This window comes from Bombus bifarius, unplaced genomic scaffold, assembly GCF_011952205.1.
Source record: "Bombus bifarius isolate JDL3187 unplaced genomic scaffold, Bbif_JDL3187 scf7180000008213, whole genome shotgun sequence".
Classification (NCBI taxonomy): domain Eukaryota; kingdom Metazoa; phylum Arthropoda; class Insecta; order Hymenoptera; family Apidae; genus Bombus; species Bombus bifarius.
In genome coordinates, this window is record NW_022884516.1 from 1,930,497 (window position 1) to 1,945,971 (window position 15,475).

At 27.9% G+C, this 15,475-nt stretch overlaps 6 protein-coding genes across 9 annotated transcripts; 3 read left to right on the forward strand and 3 right to left on the reverse strand.

Moving 5' to 3' along the window:
• Positions 1–1,324: 1,324 nt before the first annotated feature.
• LOC117210976 (28S ribosomal protein S17, mitochondrial) lies at positions 1,325–2,187 on the forward strand. The gene is made up of 4 exons (XM_033454478.1): positions 1,325–1,482; positions 1,572–1,688; positions 1,801–1,877; positions 1,949–2,187. The coding sequence occupies exons 1-4, from the start codon at positions 1,357–1,359 to the stop codon at positions 2,124–2,126; spliced, it is 498 nt and encodes a 165-aa protein (XP_033310369.1). The 5' UTR covers positions 1,325–1,356; the 3' UTR covers positions 2,127–2,187.
• A 252-nt stretch (positions 2,188–2,439) lies between these two features.
• On the reverse strand, positions 2,440–6,002 carry LOC117210971 (RNA polymerase II subunit A C-terminal domain phosphatase). The gene is made up of 7 exons (XM_033454470.1): positions 5,370–6,002; positions 4,887–5,190; positions 4,476–4,720; positions 3,643–4,402; positions 3,414–3,581; positions 2,996–3,275; positions 2,440–2,911 (listed from the first exon to the last, which is right to left on the reverse strand). Exons 1-7 carry the CDS (start codon positions 5,594–5,596, stop codon positions 2,640–2,642), a joined length of 2,256 nt encoding a protein of 751 aa, XP_033310361.1. The 5' UTR covers positions 5,597–6,002; the 3' UTR covers positions 2,440–2,639.
• Positions 6,003–6,114: 112 nt separating this feature from the next.
• On the forward strand, positions 6,115–7,975 carry LOC117210975 (centromere protein L-like). The gene is made up of 5 exons (XM_033454477.1): positions 6,115–6,391; positions 6,530–6,738; positions 6,914–7,305; positions 7,458–7,632; positions 7,733–7,975. The coding sequence occupies exons 1-5, from the start codon at positions 6,247–6,249 to the stop codon at positions 7,823–7,825; spliced, it is 1,014 nt and encodes a 337-aa protein (XP_033310368.1). The 5' UTR covers positions 6,115–6,246; the 3' UTR covers positions 7,826–7,975.
• LOC117210974 (snurportin-1) lies at positions 7,638–9,795 on the reverse strand. Of its 2 annotated transcripts, XM_033454476.1 has the most exons (6): positions 9,484–9,795; positions 9,222–9,406; positions 8,885–9,137; positions 8,632–8,820; positions 8,181–8,552; positions 8,084–8,110 (listed from the first exon to the last, which is right to left on the reverse strand). In XM_033454476.1, exons 2-6 carry the CDS (start codon positions 9,398–9,400, stop codon positions 8,084–8,086), a joined length of 1,020 nt encoding a protein of 339 aa, XP_033310367.1. In that variant the 5' UTR covers positions 9,401–9,406; positions 9,484–9,795. The 2 variants fall into 2 exon arrangements, with proteins under 2 accessions (XP_033310366.1, XP_033310367.1); XM_033454475.1 differs by lacking the exon at positions 9,484–9,795 and having other exon boundaries at positions 7,638–8,110; positions 9,222–9,400.
• Positions 9,796–9,823: 28 nt separating this feature from the next.
• On the forward strand, positions 9,824–12,857 carry LOC117210972 (protein Hook homolog 3-like). Of its 2 annotated transcripts, XM_033454473.1 has the most exons (2): positions 9,824–10,311; positions 10,378–12,857. In XM_033454473.1, the coding sequence occupies exons 1-2, from the start codon at positions 10,117–10,119 to the stop codon at positions 12,226–12,228; spliced, it is 2,046 nt and encodes a 681-aa protein (XP_033310364.1). In that variant the 5' UTR covers positions 9,824–10,116; the 3' UTR covers positions 12,229–12,857. The 2 variants fall into 2 exon arrangements, with proteins under 2 accessions (XP_033310364.1, XP_033310362.1); XM_033454471.1 differs by having other exon boundaries at positions 9,825–12,857.
• Positions 12,858–13,426: 569 nt separating this feature from the next.
• On the reverse strand, positions 13,427–15,397 carry LOC117210816 (dehydrodolichyl diphosphate synthase complex subunit DHDDS). 2 transcript variants are annotated; one of them, XM_033454184.1, is made up of 6 exons: positions 15,311–15,397; positions 14,629–14,823; positions 14,355–14,516; positions 14,121–14,269; positions 13,804–13,988; positions 13,427–13,726 (listed from the first exon to the last, which is right to left on the reverse strand). In XM_033454184.1, the coding sequence occupies exons 2-6, from the start codon at positions 14,787–14,789 to the stop codon at positions 13,496–13,498; spliced, it is 888 nt and encodes a 295-aa protein (XP_033310075.1). In that variant the 5' UTR covers positions 14,790–14,823; positions 15,311–15,397; the 3' UTR covers positions 13,427–13,495. The 2 variants fall into 2 exon arrangements, with proteins under 2 accessions (XP_033310075.1, XP_033310074.1); XM_033454183.1 differs by having other exon boundaries at positions 14,936–15,363.
• Positions 15,398–15,475: the final 78 nt, after the last annotated feature.

Below are 15,475 nucleotides of genomic sequence, written 5' to 3' on the forward strand. Positions count from 1 at the left end.
ACCGACCCATAGTTGTCGCGATTTTTTCACCGACGATGGAATTTCCTGGCTGACTGACGGCTCGGTCGCCGTCGATTCACAGAGCGATCAGCCGTGAATTCCCCTGCTCCTTTATATCCCGCAATAACAACGCGACTCGCAGATGCCAGAGGCGCATTACATATACATATATACATAATGCGTAAAACAGAAGAAACGAATAAAGAATAAAAGTAATACATTTCGAAATATCTTCGATTCAAGGCCGTTTCTTCCACGACCTCTTTCTGTACCACTTGTCTTTCGTTCATTCGTCTCTCGCGAATCCCTCAGTGATATCTACTGATGTTTCTTCTAACCAATTGTCCATAGCCTGTAGCAACGATCTGATTGCAAATGCTTGTACAAAGGACGATGTCTCCTTTCGAGTCAGCCTCTTTTTCTGTCTCGCCAGGTTTTGTTCATTCTTCGTGTGATTTTCCTTGCCACGATCTTGACAAATAGTTCCTTCGTCTCTCAGCCACAATACAAAGATAAAAAGTAACGCGAGATCGAGACTAAAATTATAGATGGTGATTGCAACAGTAAAAATTATACGTTCTACCTAGTGCAGTCGTTAAATTTCCTAAGACAAGAATATAAAGAAGCGAACGAATAAATAATGCGATGAAATGAAATGCAACACGTTTACTTTCTTACTAACTCTTCACTCGTTCGAACTATGTATATTCAGTATCTGCGATGTTATTAATTAAGGAAGCGCGTAATTGAGTGCCCCATTATCGAAAACTAGAGTTGCGCTGTTAGTAGTTGGAAATTAATTATTATTAAAGCCCATGGATCCCTGGAGTATTCTTGGATGCTAACGTTGATGATAGTGAATCTGTCTGATACTCAAGATGTACGTATAAATACTATATGTACACTTTTCTCTCTATGAAAAATTATATAAATAATGTAATATCGCTAACTATTATTTTTCAAAATATACATATGCGTAATTTGCATAATTCTACAAATTCATGACAATTTAAAAAATCACTAGTAAAATAAAAACTACTCTATTAGATATTGCTAGAATATATTCTTATCCAAACTATAAGGTTGAAAAAATACAGCTATACATAATACTTTTCAAAAATGACAAATGAAAGAGGTATACATATATATATAAAAATCTAAACTTATTTACTAGGATACATATAGTGATTAATAAAGTAATTAATCTAGAGTGCTATTACGGTAAATGTCATAAAATAAATTATACTACAAATTATTCTTCCGGTATCATACCTACCACATATACAATATAGCATATCAAGTGTATGTACATATGTGTGTTTAGATACAAATATCGCAATAGTAACTATCATAGTCATGGCAGGGAATATCATAAAAAGGCAAGGATTAAATTATTTATTAGGTGTATGTGTACCTTGTGCTAAACAAAATGCTGCTAAAATACGAGTAAAACTATCAGACTTCGATGCACATCTGTTAATGGTACGTAAATTCGACGTGAGTTCTTAAAATCGTAAATCCATTCTCGTAAGTGTTTAATTGAGGTTATGTTTTCGATTATCGCATTTTAGTATTTTAACAAATATGAATTTATTTATGCCGATGATCCCGAAAAGCGTTGCAAGACAGGTGATACAGTTTTAATACAAAGTTTACCAAAAAAATTAACTCGTCTTATCACTCATAAAGTATGTATTATCATAAGAAGTTGAATCTCTATATCTTATTTATATATTATTACAACTTCTTAATAGCAGCATAAAAGCATAAAAGCTTCTAATTTACATTTGATGATTATAGGTTGTTGATGTCATTTATCCACTAGGTGATATTACAGATCCTATTACTGGTAAAAAGGTTGTTGCAGGAAAATATAGGTATATTCTTCTTCTTTTGAAAATATTTACCATTTATTTGAAATTAAAACTTTATATTTATTTTAAATTAGGGAAAATATTGAAAAGGATGCTGAACTTTATGGAAATTTAGAATCTATGTATAAATATGAAAAAGCACCAAAGAGAGGAATCACAGAAGGCAAACGAGATTTTACAGCCAAGGAAACTTATATGAAATATAGCGATGATCCAAAAGATTATGACCCATACGCAGTGAATCCATCGTAACTCGTACATACAGCATACAAACATATTGTAGATAGAATACTAAAAAATAGAAATTAATAAATAATGTTATATTGAAAAAAATTAACAGTGTATTTCAAATTAAGTTATAACTTTCACAAAAAGAAAACAAAATATATTCGATTCGTTTGATACTTATCTTTTGACATTTTTTTAATATAAACGAATCATTTTATATATCCGCTATTTACATATATTAGTTACAGTTTCCTTTAAAAATAAGAAAATAATTATTAAAATTACAATTTATTAAAAATGTAATATTAATTTTAGATTCAATTATTAAATACAATATGATTTTTTTGTATTTTCCCTTGTTAAATTTATACATCATTTTAAATTTGTTATAACATTGTTTCAAACTACTTGAATCAAAATTCTGCAAACATGTCAATTTAAATATTATCAGTGATTATTAGAATTCTCCAATTCGAAATAGAAAAATAATAATCATAGCTGATTCATAAAAGCAAAACAAACAATTTTTATAGTGAATCATTCAGAAAGAAATTCTCTTTCAAGCGCAGCTCCCATTTCATTCCATTCTCGTTCATCTTCATTATCCATTATTTCCAGATCATCGATTGAATCTTGAGAATTATCACCTAAATCTAAGTCATCGGGTAAACATTCTCCTCTTCTAAAACGCGTTACAGGATCATCATCATCGTTGTTCAAAGTATCATCTTTGCCACTTAAACTATCATCATCTGAACTTTCATTAGAAAGCTTCTTTTTCTTTCTTATTGGTTCATTTGTATTACTTCCTATTGGTAAAACTTGATATTAGTTACTAGATATTAGTAAAAATATTATCTGATAGTAAAATAAACTATACATATTACACATACGATCATGGTTTATAGAGTCATCAGAATCTGAATCCTTATAACAATATTTTTTATCACATTCTTGTTCATCATCTATATCCTCTGTATCAAAGACAGGTGCATCTAATTCTTGATCGTCCATATCTTCTTCAACTTCTTTATCCATAATTTCTATTTCCTCTGGTGTGAATGACATTAATGGATTAATACTATCAGCAAAACTGTTTTCTATATTTTTTTCTGGTTCTTCTATACGTTCAGGACTACTGCAATGTGGAGGCGGTATTCTAGAAGCACGTGCCTGAAAATACATAATTGATCATCATATGTATATCACTATTATATGTAGAATAATTGGAAATAATTTTATTATTTATTATTTTTTTTTGTTTTTATCAAAGCTCTCGCTTCAAACTCGTCATTTTTATAGTACCTATACCTTTGTAGTAAGTGGAAATAAACGCTCATCAACATGTTCCCAGCGTTCTGCACAAGTCCAAAGCCAATCTGGGTTTACAATTTTTATATTTCGATTCTTTTTTGCTGCATTAGCCTTTGCAGTTCCAGGTCTAATAGCTACCAAGTGAGTAGTTTTGTCTGACAAATCCTACAATATAACGAATTATTAAAATAAAGATAATAGCATGGGAAGAAAGTTAACGTATTACTTGTGCCACTTCTGCTCCAAATGCTCTGGCGACTTTATAAGCTCGACTTTGATGAAGTTTTTGATGAGTAGGTATTAATCCACTAAAAGTTAAGTATACTCCTTTTAATACTTGAGCCCGCACTCGTGGAATAATGTCTCTTAATGACTTCCGTCCACCTTCTTTTTCTATAGTAGCATAAAATTCAGTATGAATCCTACGAAGAATATCTTCAAGATATAATAAATAATCATCGTCATCTTCATCTATAATATTATTTTCATCAGGATTTTTATTTACAACTTTTATATCTTGTATTGATTCAGATAGTGTTAAATTTTCTTTTGACTCCTCTGATGCTTTATTCTCATCTTTATTTTCATTATTGGAATCAAGATTTAAATCAGTGTCGCTCTTGGTATTATCTTTGGCACTTTTATCATTCTTTTCTATAAATTCGTGTTCATTTTCTTTATCTTCAATTGTTTCCTCAATTTCCTTTCTCTGATTATTATCAATCGCATTCCCTTCATCTGACAATACAGATGCACCATTTTTATCTGTTTCACTTACATTTTCATCAATACAAAGCTCATTTGTATTTTGCAATTCAGGTAAAACAGATACATCACTTTTTTCTAGTCCTGGTGGTGCATGTATATCACCAGTATGACGAAAGAAGTGATAAGGCTTAACTTGAACTAAATTCCCACATCCTTGCCATACGTCTTCTCTATCATCTATAATGCATACCAGATCATCTCCACAAGGAAATAAAGCCCTGTAGCAAGATAGTTAATAAGGTATCTATTTGTTTTGATAAGATGTCTAAAATACAAATTTTATGACCATACTTAAGATTAGCTGTTTTTGATGCAGGGTCGAAACATTCATCCCTTGAAAGTATTCTATGAGAAAATAAAGTTCCATCTTTATCCAATAGCGCTGCTACAGTATGTGCGTAGTTTCTTGCTCCAAATGTACATATATGTAATTCATATAAACGACTCATTTCAGAAAGAAAGTGTTTGGTATTAGGCCTTAAGCGAGTGTGATACCATGGGGAATTTGGTCCATAAAGTTGATAATGATAAACATCCTAAGAAAGGTATGTTAATGATGTTAATCTTACTCTTACTATTATTGTTATTATTATTATTATTATTATTATTACATGTATAATCTCTTTTGCTCTTTTTCTGTCTCTCTCTCTTTTTTTCTCTCTATATATATAATATATGCACCTATGTATATAATATCTGTACCTTTATATTAGAGGGAATATTATCATTTGTTGTATGAACAATTGTTTGATCAAGATCCACAAGTAATGCTAACTTGCGATCATTCAAAAGGCGTTGCTCATCTTCCTTTCCAATTTTTTTAGCCAATTCTGGGCATACTTTCAGTTCTGGCACACTATGTACCATTGGTACACTAGCTTGTGATATTTTTGTACTTTCATTTTCTTTACCAATCCTTTCAACTCTTAAATCCACGCCACATTCTGCACACAAGTCTTTCATTACGGTAGGATGTCTACATCCTTCTAATGTCATTACTACTTGCCTATAATATTAGTCATTTATGTAAATTTGAAGATAAAAACGTATAGAAATAATCTTATTAGAAATAAGCTATTTTCTTAATTAATATCATTTTACATAATAAAAAGTTATATATAATAAATTTTATTTTTGCAATACATAAGCACTAAGAAATCTTATAAGGTTAAAGATATTATGTACCCAGGTTGAACAACATCCCCTTCTTTCGCTAAAATTTTTGTAACACGACCGAGTCGCGTAGCCCGAAATTTCTTCTCAGGACCTTTACTATCTTCTGTTCCTGGAATAACATTCTGATACAAAAACAGCACTCTACCCGCTGAAACCATAGTATCCATCCGAACTCTCCATTTTAATAATTTTCCTGATTGTCCACCAAACGGAAATGTTATCTCTATTGTCCCCATAACTTTTAAATAACTAACATTCAGATGTTAAAATGTTATCTTCAATTGAAAGAAATTAAGTAGTAAATATCATTAAACTCTTAATGTTTTGCGCGGGAGATGATATAAACACACACTTATGTTCAATTTTCCAACACTAATAGAAATTCACACATACATGTATTTTGTTACACGTATAGGAAGATCAAAGATGCTTTATCTTTATTATTGGCTAGCATATTTTTTAATTTATATAGATAAAAGTCACTTACTCTTCTAATAGTTTTATAACTATTATTAATATTTAATGGAATTCAGTATGGGAAAACAAATAATGCGTATACATTAATGAATCACATGAACGTTATATTACATAACACTAGATAAACAATTTACCATATTAAAAAAGATTCGACACACATTTAAACACTTGTAATATTATATAGCATTATGATACCATAAAAATAATTAAATGTGTACTTAGTTATTTTAACTGTAACGATTAATGTAAAATTCCCCTAGTACATATAAATATTACTATATTCATGTTATAATGTTTTCGATACGATTTTGATCCACAATTAAAACTTTCAAACAATTGTCAACTTATTAACAGTATAGAATTTTTAATCAAGATTTAATTTAATACTCTATTGTTCATTGCTTGTAAAATGGAAGATAACATAGAAAACATATTGCCAAGTACTAGTAATACTATTCACACAATATGTTCCCTTCGAACTAGAGGAAGACAACAATTTAGTTTGTGTGTTAGTTCTGCTCCAGTAGAAGAAATTGAAGGTTTTAACTTAGAAGGTGTATTAGTCATAATTTTTATTTAATCTAGTATTTAATAATAATATGTATGTGAATAATTTTTACATATCAAGTGTTTTGAAACTGTTTAAATTGTATTAATATCTAAAACTCATGTTTATACTTCATATTTTATAGAATTATTATATAAAACTTGGACTATTTTTGGAGTTTCCACTTTATTTAATTTTCATCAAGATGAAGTACATTTGAAACAATATGCAAAACGATTAAGAGAAGAAGTTGCAAATAATTTATCACAAGAAGATGTTACATATGACGCAGAATTTTGTGTTATGAAAGACATAACACAAAGACCTAGTCCATTGGATCCACCACCAATAAAGGTAGTATCAACAAATAAAATATGTTTAAAAAATGAGAAGTATATCATTTATTTACAAAACTCCCATATTAAGAATTATTGATAGCTTTTAAAACTTCTCATTTTTTATTCAAAATAGATATAAAAAGTGATCACATCTCCCCTGATCATAAATGTAATAAAAATGATAATTACAGATTGAAGTTTATTCTGAAAATAGTAATAATCAAACAAATTCAAAGAAATGTATTTATAAAGGAGTATTTTTATCATGGAGAACTACTAAAAACAAATTAACCGCTTTTAATTCTGTGAGATTACCTCTTTTATTATGTCGTGGTACACCAAGTGCTATAAGAACTGTTCATAATGTGTTAAGTCGTATGTTCGATTGTATGATTATTGCATTACCTGCACAGGAGGATGATTTAATATGGCTTGTTCCAATTATAATTACTCCAGCAGATAAAGAGGAACAAACAAAACACACAGATGAAATTTGTATGGAATATAAAATACCAGAACTAGAAAGTACAGATACAATTACAATAAAGTTTCTAGTTTGGGACTTAATAAAAATATTAACAGTGTATGTGTTCGTAACGCCTAAAAAATAGTAAATATTTACAACTGTATTGCTGTATTTCTATATTATAATTTATGATTATTCAAAACACTATTATATAACATGTATAAAAATAAAAAAGTATGCTTTTTATATCTATATTAATTTTCTTTTAGAATTGTAAAGGATCAAAACGATGAAGCAAATGTTGAAATTGCCTTTAATTTAGAACATATAGAAAAATTTCGTGAGGTCTTATACTCTCAAATGTTAGAACTTGCTGGTTTACAATTAGGATTGTGTACATTACATAAAATTATTCTTCCGACAGTTACGATAATGGAAAACAGGGTAAATAAACAGTTATTACTTATATTGTGTAATTTTTATAAACATACATTTGTATTCATATTTTCTTATTTATAAGATACTCCTTTTCGTTTATTTTCAGATGAAAGTAATGAACGCAGATACCATGAATCGCGTTTTGTTATATTTAAATGAAAAAGCCCTTGATACATTTCACACATTAAATCTTGAGTAACATAGTTTAACAATATTTGTAACAATAAGCAGTCTTTATATATTGTATATATTTATTTCGTATTTGGTATAATTTTTCAAATATCACAGATTGTATAAAACATTATTGTTGTTGATTTCGAATACTATTATCAATTAATTTGTATAGCATGTAAATTATATTTGTAAAATATAGTATTTTTAACATTTTCAATAAGTCGATTATATGTCACTTCATTTTTTAAGAAGTTCGTTCATATAAATAAGATAAAATAAAGTTCTAGGAATTCTCATCTACAATATCCATCTACAAACAAAAAATGAATAAATAATTTAGTTCTTTAATTAATATTCACTTTAAAAGTAGATGAACTTACTTGGCTTTCTGATTCTACCTTCTTCTTTTTAGCTCTATTATTAAGGATATAATGTACAAAATCTATGTATCCATCAGGTTGTTCATCAAGTGGTGGTGGTACTGAAATACCAAGTATTTCAGGTAACATAAAAGTTTTTGACCATGTTACAAGTGGGGTACGACCTTTAGTATATTGTCCATCTTTATGGTAAAATAATAAACCGTCTAAAGGATATAAATTCGAAAGATTTGCTAATGCTAAACTTATATCAGTATCACAACTGATATTTGGTAAAGGCAATATAGGAAAACTATTTCTATATGTATCTCTTTTGTGTAATTCTTCGATTTCTTGTAACTTTGATCTCAACCAAAAGAACCTAAATTCAGTCTGAAACAAACATTAGAAATTATTATAATGTATATAAAATGTAACTAGTATTATTACATTTGGAAGTAAAAATTCTTACATCACAATTTATTAAAGACTGATTGGACCATGCAAGTACATCTAAGATATAATATATTTTTTGTTGTTTTATCCATAAACAATCAAGAATGGTACAGCTACCTCTATGTTCAGATGGATTACCACCAGGAAGTGCTGAATGGAATTTACCAAGGTTATTACCGTGTCTGTTATATACTTTAGTTATACCCTACAAAATATAAGAAATATAATAAACCATAAAAAATGTTCTCACTTCTTTCTTTCTAACATACTTTACGTGCAACTAATAAAGTTCGTTTTCCTTGAGGACATGGTACTACAATCCACTTTCCTACAAGATCTTGAGGTACTTCCAACATCCATTCAGACATCATTAATTGATTTGCATAATTCTTATTTCGTTTAGAGTAGTAATATCCCTTTTTATCAATTTTTTGAATTTCCATTTCTTCCTCATATTCATCTTCAGAATTAAATGCTTCTTCCAGTATTCCTCTTCCAATATTAAATGCAGTGTCTCTACATCTAATAATGCATATTATTACTTTTATGTTCATATGTTCATAGAGCTCTTTTATAAAATATAATAGCCATATATAAAAAACATACTTTTTTTGAAATTGTAGTAGCCGTCGACGTCTTATTTCTTGAAAAGTATCGATGTTATCCACATCCAAATTGTAATTATCTTTTTTAACAGGTTTTTTATAAAATATGGCACGTAGATTACCATTTTTTATTAACTTATCTTTCATCTCAGTTGCCATAATTGTATTAATAATTACCATATGAAACTAAATTGTCCAAGAAAATAAAATGTTATACATAATTATTATTAAGAAATTTTGTTTAATATAAAATTTCCACAAACCTTTACACAATACTTCTATAACAGATTCAAATAATTTAATAAAAATTAATCTTATACATCTTGTTCTTTACAAAAGTACATGTATATATACTAATATGTAATGCATTTTTACACACGCAAATAACTTTTATTCACTATTATATCAATAGATGTCAATTTTCTTGATGTATGTTTCAAGGTTTCAAGCTTTTATTAATGTATCATGAAATATTTCAATGAATAGATTCTTCTGTGTTATATGATTGGTAGTACAACTGTTACCAACATTTTCTTAAAAATAAAATGTGGTTTCCTTAAGTTTACAACAAAATTAACTAAAAACGAAAATATCTCAAGATAGCCTAGTACTTCTACTTTTTTTCGTAAAGGAATGTCAAAATAACGTCAAAATAACGTTTTGGTACAATTTGTAAAACATTTTTGTTGAAAATAAGTTAATACACGATACCAATAAATGATGCAGAAATGGTCAAAGTACTCCTAGCCTCTACATTAATTACTCAAGAGGTAAATAATAAGTTTTTAAGCTGAGAACTTAAAAGGATTAACGTTTATCATAAAACTGTCATATATGACAGAGCTTGTATAGGTATTTTTACGATTTAATCGATACGTTCGTAAGTAGATACAACAATGGATGATCAGCAATTAAATAATTTAATTAAATGGTTAGATACATTTGATCTTCAAGCTCCTCATTCCACAGCAGAAGATATAAGTGATGGTGTTGCTTTAGCAGATGTCTTAGCTCAAATTGCTCCCGAGTGGTTTACTGCTGCTTGGAGAGCGAAAATTAAAACAGATGTTAGTTCTAACTGGCGATTAAAAGTTAGTAATCTTAAAAAAATTGTTGAGGCTATAATGGAATATTATATAGAATGTTTAAATCAACAGTTATCAGGTTACATTAAACCCGATGCAACTAAAATTGGAGAACACTGTGATAACTATGAACTGCATCGTTTATTACAGTTAATTCTTGGTTGTGCAGTTAACTGCAATCAGAAACAACAATATATAACAAGAATTATGGGAATGGAAGAAACTGTTCAGCAAGCAATTATGCAGAGCATTCAAGAATTAGAAAGTAATATGCATGGACCAAGATTAAGTTTAGGTACTAGCCTTAATTTTGAATCTTTGGATGTAGCTGATGGTACTCAGCAAAGATTATTAGCAGAACTTCAAGTAACTGTTGATATGAAAGAACAATTAGCACAAAAATGTCATGAACTCGATCAACAACTTTCGCTTTTACAAGAAGAAAAAGCAGCATTAGTGACAGAAAATAAAAAGCTTCAAGAAAGATTGGATGAATTTGAAAATCCAGAAGAGTCTGGTTCTATCTTAAGATATTCTGGTCTTAGAAAACAATTAGAAGCATTGAAAGATGAATTATTTAAAGTAGAAACATCTAGAGATGATTATAGACTAAAGGTAGAGCTATTAGAAAAGGAAGTATTAGAATTACAATCTAGGCAAGAAGATTTACAAAAAGCAGCTGATGAGGCTAATCACCTGAAAGATGAGATAGATGCATTAAGAGAAACTGCAGATAAAGTAGCAAAGTATGAACAGACAATAGAATCATACAAAAAGAAAATGGAAGATTTGAGTGATTTAAAAAGACAAGTTAAAATGTTAGAAGATAAGAATTTAGAGTATCTACAATCCAAAATAGATTACGAAGAGGAATCAAAACGGACTACAATGCTCCGTAATCATTTAGAACTTTGTAAACAACAACTTGCTGAAGCACATCATAAATTGGATGAACAAACTAATAAATGTGACAAACTTGAATTTGAAGGAAAAAAAATGGAAGCAAAATTAAGCACTTTACAAAGAGAAAGAGATAGATTAATTGTAGAAAGAGATGCTTTAAAAGAAACAAATGAGGAATTGAAATGCACACAATTGCAAGCAGCAGAAAATATAGCAAAACCTACTACTGACAGTACTGTTGCAAATACGGAAATGATTCCTCTTGAAATTAAAGAAAAACTAGTTTGTTTACAACTTGAAAATAAAATGTTGAAACTTAAACAGAAAGGAAATGAGGATAAATTACCAACAGTTCAAGCACTATTAGAAGATTCAGAGGAAAGATTGAATATACTTAGAGGTAAAAATCGCAAAGCTAATCAAAGAATAATTGAATTAGAAAATAGATTGGAAGAAGCATTGGGCAGTCAATTAAGCGGAGACAATAAAACTGACATCAATTTAGGACAAAAGATAACACAGCTACAAGATGAACTAGGAAAACTACAAGCAGAGAAGGAACGTTTAATTTTACAAGTCGAAGAACGGGAAAATGCATTACAAGCACAAAAGCAGAAAGCTTTTGCACTACAGGAAAAGTTAACACGCAGAGAATATGAAAATGCTGCACTAGAGGAGCGTTACAAAAAATATGTTGAAAAAGCAAAAAGTGTAATAAAAAGTTTAGATCCTAAACAAAACAATTCATCTCCTAATGAGGTAGCTGTTTTGAGGAATCAAATTTTGGAGCAACGTAAAATTATGGAGGATATGGAACGTTCTTTGAAAGAATCTAAGTTAATTAAAGAAATGGAAGAAAAGTTAATGATATCTGCATTTTATCGCTTAGGTTTAACTTGTCATAGAGAAGCAATTGATCATCGGCTTGCAGCTTTAAGTTCAGCAAGTCAGGGACAATCTTTTTTAGCAAGGCAAAGACAACCATCTGCTAGACGGCATCCGCCTTATAACTCTAAATAACAACTAACAAAAAATTATTTATATTCGCTGATTTTATTTTAATTAATGTTTAAATGAAACTGGCAGTTGATCAACGGCTTGCAGCCTTAAGTTCAGCAAGTCAGGAACAATCTTTCTTAGCAAGACAAAGACATCCGTCTGCTAGATGGCATCCACCTTATAGCTCTGAATAACAACTAACAAAAAATTATTTATATTCACTAATTTTATTTTAATTAATGTTTAAATGGAACTATATAAACAAAATAGTTAAAATTTTATCAGGTTCAGCATTATATTATTTTACTATATTATCAAGTTTTATTTATTTAACCAATATATATTTTATTATTTTCTTGACCATTAATAAAATATTTATTTGAAATAAATTCTAAATGTTTTAATTTTTACAAATATATTATACATTCATGAACATACAACTTATTGTATATATTGTATATTACTTATCTTTATGCTGTTAAAACGTGATTATGGAACATAATATGCTTACAGACTATATGAACCTCGAAATGCAATAATGTAACTTTGTATGTTTCTATTTCAGAAGAATTATACTAATAATGTGCCTGGTTATATTTATGTGATACATTATATTTATTTAGTAAATGTATGCTTTATAATCTTTCTAACAGACTGAAGCTCTTAATTTTGAATATTTTCAAGTATAAAAAAGTCTTATTAACGAAATCATATACAATGTATGGAAATAATATATTTAAAAAGAATGGGGAAACTATTAAAATTAAGCCAAATATTTAATATACTGCAGCAGGCTTGGTATATAAGATATTTCAGAAAAATATCTTAAATACGAATTTTATAAATATATATATATATATATATATACAGTATAAATATATACAAATTTGTAAAACAACAAAATGAAATAAAAGAATGAATTTATGTATATGCATAACATTTCTATTTTTGTCTGATATTTTTTATCATTATGTACATTATATTTATTTTTAAAAAAAATTTACTTAATATGAAAAAATATACATATATTATTATATACATATATTAATATACATATATTAATACATTTTTCTATATACAAGAATAGAAGAAGACTCATAGATTTTCAATACTTACACGTATTTGAATAGTATTATAGCATTTAAAAAGAAAAGTACAAAAATATTTTTGAAGTATATACATAAATGTAAATTTCTAAAAAAAAGTATGTTTACATAGATTTATAATGTTATATAAACTTTAATGATCATAATTAATCTTAATCATATTTGTTTTTTCAATACATATATTAAATGTTTGACAAATATATTCTTTCAAGTGTTATTTGTCTTTTATGATGTAATTTGTCTATGTATGTTGATTGTCTACTATTTTGTATTATTTGCTTCATATTTTGCATTTTTATTACTTTTTGTATATCAGAATAACATCTTTGGTAATAAAATATTGCATTGAGAAATTCCCACAGATTAAATTCTGGCCATAAAACAGTGGTAAAATAAATGCATGTATTTGATATCTGAAATTTATTAAATAACAACGTATTTAGAAAAGCGAAGGAAAAACCAAGAATTAGCCTATAATCTTTAAACTTACTTGCCACATAAGAAAGTCACTAAATCTAACTTCTCCAGAAGTACGAATTAATAAATCTGGATTTGGTGAATAATTAGTATATAAACAGTTGGAAATCAAATTTTCATCAATATCTTCAGAAAGAATATCGCCATTTTGAACACCTTCGATTACATCTTTAATAGCATGTGTAATTTCATCTCTTGCTAAAATATTATATATGAAAGAAGGTAGAAAAATATAAAAGTTAATAATATTTATATTACATTATTTAATTGAGTGTAGCAAAAATAATGTTTGATATTTTAATGTATAAAGGTTTTTTTAAGTACACTTACATGTATAAGCAAATGCAATATTGAGAAATCCTTTATTATGTTCTTTAGTAAGAATCATAGTTTCTGCTATCAATTCTTGTATATTTTGAGGTAATAGCGACAAATTACCAATTATACGGACACATAATCCATGTTTTCGTATTTTATCCCTATATTCAAATATTTGTTACATGATATTATATTTACACAAATATTAAATAAACTGTTTTATAGATAAAACATGTTTCAACATACTTTTCATCCAATAATCTCTGGAATTTTTGTTCTGCAAGATTTAGAAGCCCATTTACTTCCTCCCGTTTCCTTTTAAAATTTTCAATACTAAATGCATAAAATGTTACTTCTTGTATACCAAGATCTGTACACCATTGTAAAGTTTCAGCAAACTTATCAAATCTTAAAAATTACAATTTGCATTTAATATACAACATACATAAAATACATAAAATAGACAAAAATAAAATGTGAAAGCTACATTTACATGCGATATTTTTTTACTAGTACACACCCTTTTGTATGTCCTTCTATTTTTTCTATTCCATTTTTACTTGCATAGCGTCTATTACCATCCATTATAAATGCTACATGCTTAGGAATATGTCCAGTTCTTAAAATTCTTATAGCCAAATGTTGAAACCAATTTAGAGTATTGTCTCTTATCCATGACATTGTTCACAAAGTTTCAAGTACAATATTTAAAGTCCTAACCAAATTGTTTTACAATAGTAATAAATAAGATATGTTAAAAAGAGATTTCTCTATATAAAAGTTGATAAATATTATACAAATTTAAATTATATAATTTTAATATTTACATATAATTTAAACTAATTTTACATGTTTAGCCATTTTTTAAATCTTTAATATATCAGTTGCCATAATATCTCATAAATCGAATGATGTGTATGATTTAATATAAATTTGTAACTGTGTAATTTTTAATAATGATAGTGTTAAATAATACTTAACAATATGTCATGTTTTATGAAAAAATAATACTAAAATCATCATTCTATTGACACGTCGACATTTAACCGTATTAGAATTTTGGAACACATTTATCGTCTTCAAAAATTATAACAATTTGTTACATAATATTCTTTATTTTTGTAAGATATATATCAATATAATAGTTCATATGCATTAGCAATTTTTTCGAGAATTCTAAAAACTTTCGAAAAGTTACATACGTGGTATTGCATACATACATACACACACATTCACATACATTACACAAATGTGTATATACATATCGTTACACATCGATATTTCGAGTTTATTCGAGTTACCTAGCATCCATCTTGAAGTTTTAGCTTTTGTGAAAAAATGCACATTATGTTTTTATTCCTCTTAAA